The 8344-nt window shown below is 46.0% G+C and overlaps 1 protein-coding gene across 1 annotated transcript; it reads left to right on the forward strand.

Annotated features, from left to right (window-relative positions):
• The first annotated feature begins 246 nt into the window (after nt 1-246).
• Nucleotides 247-6639, forward strand: CALHM6 (calcium homeostasis modulator family member 6). Its single transcript, XM_056856790.1, has 2 exons — nt 247-780; nt 6210-6639. Exons 1-2 carry the CDS (start codon nt 247-249, stop codon nt 6630-6632), a joined length of 957 nt encoding a protein of 318 aa, XP_056712768.1. The 3' UTR covers nt 6633-6639.
• The last annotated feature ends 1705 nt before the right edge of the window (nt 6640-8344 follow it).

Below are 8344 nucleotides of genomic sequence, written 5' to 3' on the forward strand. Positions count from 1 at the left end.
TTTATTTGGGCACGGCCACCGAAGTGTTCTGTGAACACATTTTTAATGAAGCCTCTATTTGGTCTCCTACTTTTTTTGTTGCAAAGGAAAGGAAACTGAAAGTGCTTTGCACTTGTCAGTAGACATTGTTAAACCACAAATATCCCGTTCCTTTCACATACAAAGTGTTTTGACAAAGTCCGATCTCTTGCTCACAGGCAAAGGAGGGCAGATTTGGACTCTCAGAGGAAATCCCAGGGCCGGGCGATGGACAAGTTCGGCACAGTGCTGGACTTCTGCCTTAGTCACCAGAAGGTGCTGGGCTACGGTGCCCTGTCTCTGCTGACTGCCGGCAGTGAGCGCATCTTTTCTGTGGTGGTGTTCAGGTGCCCTTGCAATTCCTGGAATCTGCTCTATGGCTCCGTCTTCCTGCTGGTCCCAGCCCTTATTCTCTTTCTGCTTGGTTTGCTGCTCAGTGCCGGGTCCTGGAGGGTGCTCACAGGGGGCTGCGCCCCAGGCAGGCTCTCCAGGTGCACACGCATGGGCCGTATCTGCCGCTACCTGCGAGTTCTGGGTCTGGCGGTGGTTGGCGCTGCTGTGGCTCCCCTCACATGGATTGCTGTGGCCTTACTGGGGGGCCACTTCTACGAGTGTGCTGCAAGTGGAAACACCATCGTGCAGAGGTACCTGTGCCACGGCGAAGGGAGTCAGTGCCTGAAGGAAATGCCTCAAGTGCCTTGTGGCTATAGTTCTTCACAGAAGGTGCAAGATTTGCTCATGATCCTGCGAGCACAGTCTCAGGTACAGCATTCTCCAAATGGTTCTTATTAATTGAATAGGACATAGTGTGTTCAATGGGCAGGGTCTGGGGTTATTTTGAGAGGGGGAGTGGGCCTTCTCTGCTATGTTTTTTGGTGTGTCCCTCTTCGTCACTGGCGGGAGGTTTTTTGGGGCTGGAGATCATTTGTAATAGCAGAAGATCTCCAGCTATTGCCTGGAGGTTGGCAACCCTAGCTGGAGATCAGTTGTAATAGCAGGAAAGTTCCAGCTAGTTCCAGCCGTTCACTGTTACCAGGAAAGTATATCTTTGTCTAAATGAATTCTCAAGAAAACGGAAGAATTTGAAGCTTGACAAAGCCGTTCATGAAATGGGAACTGTACCGGAAGCCCATTGCGTTTTAAATGCTCCGTTGCTTTTTTGGCATGTTAAGCATTTTGCATTCCATGTTAATTGTATGAGCTTATATGTATATCTTGTTTGATGTCAACTGCAGTTGCATGGTTGTCTTTTGACAATACACATCATCAACATAATTCCAAGTGTGGAGTTTATGTGCCAGATATTTTGGCCTTTGAACTTGTGCTAATTTTGCTTGAGTTCTGCCTCCCTGTTGAGCACTTGTAGCCTCTTCTGATTAAGTACCTGGAGGTTGGCAACCCTAGGGCGAAAACGCATGGTCGCTTTAGCCTCCTTTATTCCCTGTTTCAGCCAGGATTGAACGCATGTTCGGCGAAACGTATGCGTTCGATCCTGGCTGAATCCTGGCTGAAACAGGGAATAAAGGAGGCTAAAGCGACCGTGCGTTTTCGCCCTTAGTCTCAGTAAATGTGTTGTTGGGCTTCCCTGTGTAGCTGGTTTGCTTGAATCAGCTATTTCATAGGACCTAGAATCATTTTTCTTGTTCTTGTTTGGAGGTTCTAGCAGGGGAGCGCAGCTATCGTATACCCTTGACTGAAGAACGGCACACCCCTTCTATCTGGGATGGTCGTCTTCTTCCACCGAGCGCACAGCTTCGGGAGGGATGCACGTGAAGCGGTGAGGGAGGGGACACCCGCCTAGCCACCAGATCAGCCAAATCAAGCCTGGTGGTCAATGGAGTGACTGATGTCGCAGCCAGATCGCCCTCACATCCAGAATCACTTTTCATAATCGAAATATTCCATTATGAATTCAGCCTTGTGGGTCTGCCTGTTTGTTTATTTTGCACGCGGGCCTGAGGTTGCTTTGATTCCAACCAACTACAGCATGCTCTCCATTCTCTTCTTTCAGACCCTCCCTCTTTCTCTTCCATCTGATCCTAACCTCTTCCACCTTTCTATCGGAAGCTGGGGCTGCCAGCTTGGACCCCTGAACTTGGGTGCCCTCCAGTGTCCTTTGCAGGGGGTCTTCGAGGCCTCAGTACTGGGAGAGAAGGGAGTCAAACTGACCTTGTGTCAAATCCCCCTCACCTGCAGGAGCGAGCCCTCTCCCACCAGACTTGAGATGGGGGTGTGGCTTCATCATCCCTCACAGAGAATCCCCCCGGTCACCTTCTGGGCCTGCGGCTTTACTGACACCGCTGGCCTTTTGAGAACTGGGGCAGTTCCAGGGTCCGCCGTCTTCTCCGGGGGGCGCAGCGGGGGCAGAACCATGTTGCTGGATCCCCTGTATGGCAGGTAGTTGCTCCCCCTATCTGCTGGCCTTGGTAAGAGAAAGAAGGGTCAGTTTTTATATGCCGACTTTCTCTACCACTTAAGGAAGGATCAAGCCCGCTTGCAACCGCCTTCCCTTCCCCTCCCCACAAACAGACCCCCTGTGAGCTAGGTGGGGCTGAGAGAGCTCGTAACAGAACTGCGACTTGCCCAAGGTCACCTAGCTGGCTTCATGTGTAGGAGTCGGGAAACCTGCACCCCTGAAGAAATGGAAGGTAAGTGAAGGGTAGGGTTGCCAGGTCCCTCTTCGCCACCGGCGGGAGGTTTTTGGGGCGGAGCCTGAGTCCAATTGCCATAGAGTCCAATTGCCAGAGCGGCCATTTTCTCCAGGGGAACTGATCTCTATCAGCTGGAGATCAGTTGTAATAGCAGGAGATCTCCTGCCACCACCTGGAGGTTGGCAACCCTAGTGCAGGGGTGTACTCCCCAGTGGCTGATCTGAATCGTTTCACAGACTCAGATCAGCCACTGGAAATGGGCTGTCATGCAGAAGCCCTGACAAAGGTTGGACAGGTCTAAACACAATACAGCAATATTTCACCATCCTCTCTTAGTGCAACTTCAAAACTAGCACAGATTGCCCCAAGGTCTGCTCAAAGGAGGATTAAGAAATGGAGGGTATTTGAGGTGCTGTGCATACAGAGGACCCCTCCCTTCCTGTCTATTATTTGCTCCAGTGATGCTGAAACATTTTTTTTTGCCAGAAATACAGCAGTTAAAAGGCTTCACTCCCTACTTTGCCACTCAGTATCCCACACCCCAGTATTCCTCATCGCCCCTTTCCCTAACTTCCCTCATTCAACAGTCCACCTCTCCTAGGGTTGCCAGCTGCCAGGTAGTAGCAGGAGATCTCCTGCTAATTCAACTGATCTCCACCAGATAGAGATCAGATCACCTGGAGAAAAAGGCCCGCTTTGGCAATTGAACTCTATGGCATTGAAGCCCCTCCCCAAACCCCACCCTCTTCAGGCTCCGCCCCCAAAATATCCCGCCGGTTCAGAAGAGGTACCTGGCCACCCTACAGTTCTCAGTCCCTAGCTTCCCCTTCCCCTAAAGCTACCAGGTTCCCAGTGTCCCAAACACGGAGACTCATGGGATAGGGCCTAATGATGTCCCCTTGACTGGCAATACTTCCACAAACCACTTGGAACTATACCATCAGGTATCTGTGAATTTGTATAGACCCAACTGTATGGCTTGGAAAACATGGACTGTCCACACAAAAACAAAAATGCCGTTGAGCTATTGTGTGTGTGTTAAGTGCCGTCAAGTCGCTTCCGACTCATGGCGACCCTATGAATGAAAGTCCTCCAAAATGTCCTTTCTTTGGCAGCCTTGCTCAGATCTTGCAAACTGAAGGCTGTGGCTTCCTTTATTGAGTCCATCCATCTCCTGTTGGGTCTTCCTCTTTTCCTGCTGCCCTCAACTTTTCCTAGCATGACGGTCTTTTCCAGTGACTCTTGTCGTCTCATGACGTGACCAAAATACGACAGCTATAATACGTTGAGCTATTAGGACCAGATTATTCCTATCTCCAGTTAACATGTTCAGTAGTTACCGCAGACATGCATAGACAGTCATAAAGAAGCCACAAAATGTGGGCTCTCTGATGGCCTTGAGATTTCAAATGGCCTCCCTAAGGCTCAGAGAATGAACCTTAAAATCTGAGTTTCAGGGCCAATGCCTAAAACCTGGCAATCCAGACTCAGTCCCTTCTCTAATCCCCCCTCCCTTCTGAATCCCGCTGTGGTCTCCTTGTCCATCTTCTCTCATCTGCGTTTCTCTGCAAAGCAAGGGGTTTTGGTGGGCTCCTACTGCTAGCAGCCTCCTAGATTCCTTTTCTGTATTGGGATCTTTTTATGATTTATTGGCATAAAAGCAACAATTCAACCGGCAGGCTTAAAGCCCAAACAAACTCCCACTCCAGCTGTATTCCTCTGAGTTTATAATCTGCTCTTTTGACAGATCCATTTTGTTCCTTCATACTGGTATGGTAAAAGCACTACTACATGGCTTTTTTCTGTAAAATTCATATGTTGAAACTTGCTTTGTTTTTTAAAAAGCAAAAAAAAATCACTTTGTGGTGTATGAAAATGGCAAACCCTCGCCTCTAGATTACTTTGACAGAACAATTTAGTTTAATAGGGGTTTTCTTTCAGTAGATTTTCTGCATAGTCAGTATAAAATATTGTTACATTGATTTCCTGACTTCTTTAGCCTGCTACTGCTGAACAGTTTTGGTTTCTGAACCTAATTATAAATTATCAGCTAGTTGAAGCACAATTGTTTAGTCTGCACTTTCTTTATGCCTTTAGTGTTAAATGAGAAATAGGGAGCTGTATTAATTTATAAGAACCTACAAACTCAGAAAAGTTTTGTGGACCCAGGGGCAAGGGAAGGAGCGGGGCAGGGGAGGAAATAACACACCACAAACAACCAAATGGGGAAAAGTAGGGCACAGCTTTAATGAACACAACTGCAAGAGCATTGGCGCAAGCATGTGGTGGATCCAGCATCAGGTGACCCACCCATGGGTGCAAGCTGCGTGGTTCTCTTGCCAGTTGACAGCCCCCACCCAGGCATGTCACTGAAGGGCTCCACCCCCCAAGACCGCATGATTCCCCAGAACGGGGGAGGGCACAACCTTCCCCCCCATGGATCTGTCCCAATCCCCAAACCACCATCCCAGCTGTGACAGAAACACAGAGCTGGAAAAGACCACTAAGGTCATCCAGTCCAACCACCTGGACAAGGCAGGCCATTCACAACTACCTTCCCCCACCCCACTCCCCCAGTGACCTCTGCTCCATGCCCAGAGGAAGGCAGAAAACCTCCAGGATACCTGGCCAAATGGAGCCTGGAGTTCTCCTGGAATTACAACTAATCTCCAGATTACAAAGATCTTGTACAATGTGTTGAGTTACTTTAGTTTGTCCTAATAAACAGTATTACATGAATTTTGAATTTTACTACGGGTATCAACTTTTTGGGTAATTGACTGACGTGGAATACCTTGTGAGTAAACTGCCAGTGTATTCTGCCAGTGCAAAATTTGGCCACTTTGTGAAACCAGATGCTAGTGTGGCTCTTTTATGCACTAACTTGCAGCAATCCTTACAACGACCCTGTAAGGTAGATCAGTGCTATTATAATATTGCAAGAATGGCTTGCCTAAGGCCATCGAGAGAACTGATGGAACAACCGAAATGGATGACTTTCTAATCTGTTTGTCAAAGCCCTACACTTTGCTCCAGCTTCCTGAAGGGGACAGATCTGAATGGTATTGATATTTGGGTTTCCTATCATTGCTTAACTGCTAACGTGAGAATTGTTGTGCTTCTCAGAGGCATCTGGTTGGGCTCCAGTTGGGATATACCCTAATCCAAGACTGACCCCTTGTTCCCAGGAACTCTGTTTAAGAAAAGAAACCCAGTTTTCTGTTGTAGGTGGCTGTAGCTCTAGGGTGTCAAAAAGAGCTCCTACACTTCAAAATTCAGTTGTGCTTCTGAACTAATAGGCTGTTTCTGCATGGGAGGTTTTGCCTTGGATTTGTCGCTTTCTGGATGCACATTTTTCCCATCCAAATTCTCAAAAGTCAAAAATAAGCTCCCATGCAGACTTTTGAAAATTAGGATGGGGGAAATGTGCATCTAGAGAGTGGCAAATCCAAGGCAAAACCTCCCATGCATAAATGGCCTGACTTATGAGATTCATAGCTGCAAGCATTGTTCTGATCTCTCTTATGTTTCTTCCCAAAGGTGATGGGATGGATTTTGATCTCCAGTGTCACAATATTAGCTCTAATTTCAACCTGTATCTCTCGCTGTCGTTCGCCGGTCAGCATTCTTCACCTTGCATTTTGGAAAATGTACGTGGCAAAGGAGAAAGAACTTTTTGAGATCAAGGCCAAGGAACATGCAGTCAAGCTGGCAGAGAGAAATCTAAAATGCTTCTTTGACTCCACTGAGCTTGAACCATTTCAGACTCCTAGCACCCGAAGCTGGCAAGCCATTTCCTCCTTGTTTGCCTTTAATCCTGAAGAGCATTACTATAGTATGATACACAAATACGTCAGCAGCAAAAACAAGAATGGCAGCATTGTGTCTGCAGAGGGGGATATATTTCCTTGTTGCCTGGGGTTTGTGGATGCTGCTGTGGGTACTGAAACAGAAGTATTATAGTGAAATAATTTGGTAGTCCTTCAGTTTCCATTGCAAGATAATCTTTAATTGGATATTCAAAACCATGTAATATTTTTTATCAGGACCAACCAAAATAACTCTGTGGAGTGGCTTTTAACTCTGTGGCCATTTATGCATGGCCAATTTTGATGCTCGCTCAAAGCTCTTTTTTAAAATGCGACTTTAAAAATGCCTATTCATGGTCCCGATGCAAAAGGAGAAATTCCACCACCACCCACTCGCCTGCTCCTTTGTTCCTGTCTGCATAGCCATTAGCATGTGCATAGCTAACCCACCGCTGTTATTTTGCATGGTTCCTTCAGGGGGATTCTTCGCAGCAAACACCAAAGGTTGCATTAAGTGGGTTCTTTAGTAATTCAAAGCAGGTATGTGCCGGCTTCGCAGTCACTTCAGGAATGACAGTTCAGCGTGAAAAATTCAAAGAAATATGCGGGGCAATTCAGCCTGGAACGAGTTTCTAGTTACCATGCAAAAATGGCCTGTGTGTTTGTTTGGTATTGGTTTTAATTTTTTGTTGATCTTTGTGATACCTGTTTTGTGTAGCTTCTGCTGCTTTGTTAGCCACCTTCAGTTTGCAGGGATAAGGTGGGGTATCCATATTTTGAATAAAGTAACACATGCAAGCTTTTGAGTTCTCCATGACTCCTTTTCAGTCAGGATGCTAAAAACCAAAAAAGGGTGGGGGAATAAAAGCACGTCTTCAGGCCATAGTGTTGAGATTGGAGAAGTCAAAAGCTTTGCACAATGTGTTGAGTTAGTTTAGTTGGTCCTCATAAACAGTATTTCATGGATTTTGAATTTTACTATGGACCAATATGAGTATCAACTTTTTGGGTAATTGATTGATGTGGAATACCTTGTGGGAAAACTGATTATGGTGTTGGTTGTATCATAAAAAGAGTTTGGCTCTGCATGACTATTATTGCTTTTGGAAAATCCATGAATAAAGCTTTCATTTAAAAAAAAAGGCTTAATGATCTATAAGACTACTATTCATATGAATGCCATATAATGTTACTTTTCAAGATAAATATACACTTTTGGGTGAATTTAGGAAGTGGAAAGGTAGATAGGAAAGGTAGATTCATAGGAAAGGTAGATTCAAAATTAGAAGAAACCTTTGGTTGGCAGGCAAGGGCTCCCATGGGCGCAACAGAGATTTCCTAATGTTCTTTTCCAGGAAACCTTTTTTGTAACCAAGAGACACTTGCTGGAATTTTCTTGGTACTGCATTCAAAAAAATGCCCTTTACTGATTGTCGAGCAGCTTCCTGCATGGTTCTTTCACTAGGAGGAAACCAAAAGATCCTTGCTGAAAAGCAGAACTATTTCACCACTAGACCCCACAAGGATCATACATCACTTCTTACACTCTGATATTCTGGAATTGGGTTTTACTTGCAGGCTACTACATTATAACTGAGGAAGCGGTCAGGTTTTCCGATTAAAGCTCTTCTTCCTTTATGCTTCTGTGCCCCTGTGTAATGCATCTGAAAGAATAAACATGCCCTAAACAAGTGTAGATGACTGGGGAAGGCAATGGCAAACCACCCCGTATGCATCATAAACCACAGCAACAGAAACGGGAACATGACAGACAAGCAAAACAACTTTTTTTAATGATTGGAGATGTAATCTATGTTAAAAACTGGCTTGGGTCCTTTGTGGATATCTGCTACTGTGAGAACAGTT

The sequence above is a fragment of the Euleptes europaea genome, chromosome 10, assembly GCF_029931775.1.
Source record: "Euleptes europaea isolate rEulEur1 chromosome 10, rEulEur1.hap1, whole genome shotgun sequence".
Lineage (NCBI taxonomy): Eukaryota > Metazoa > Chordata > Lepidosauria > Squamata > Sphaerodactylidae > Euleptes > Euleptes europaea.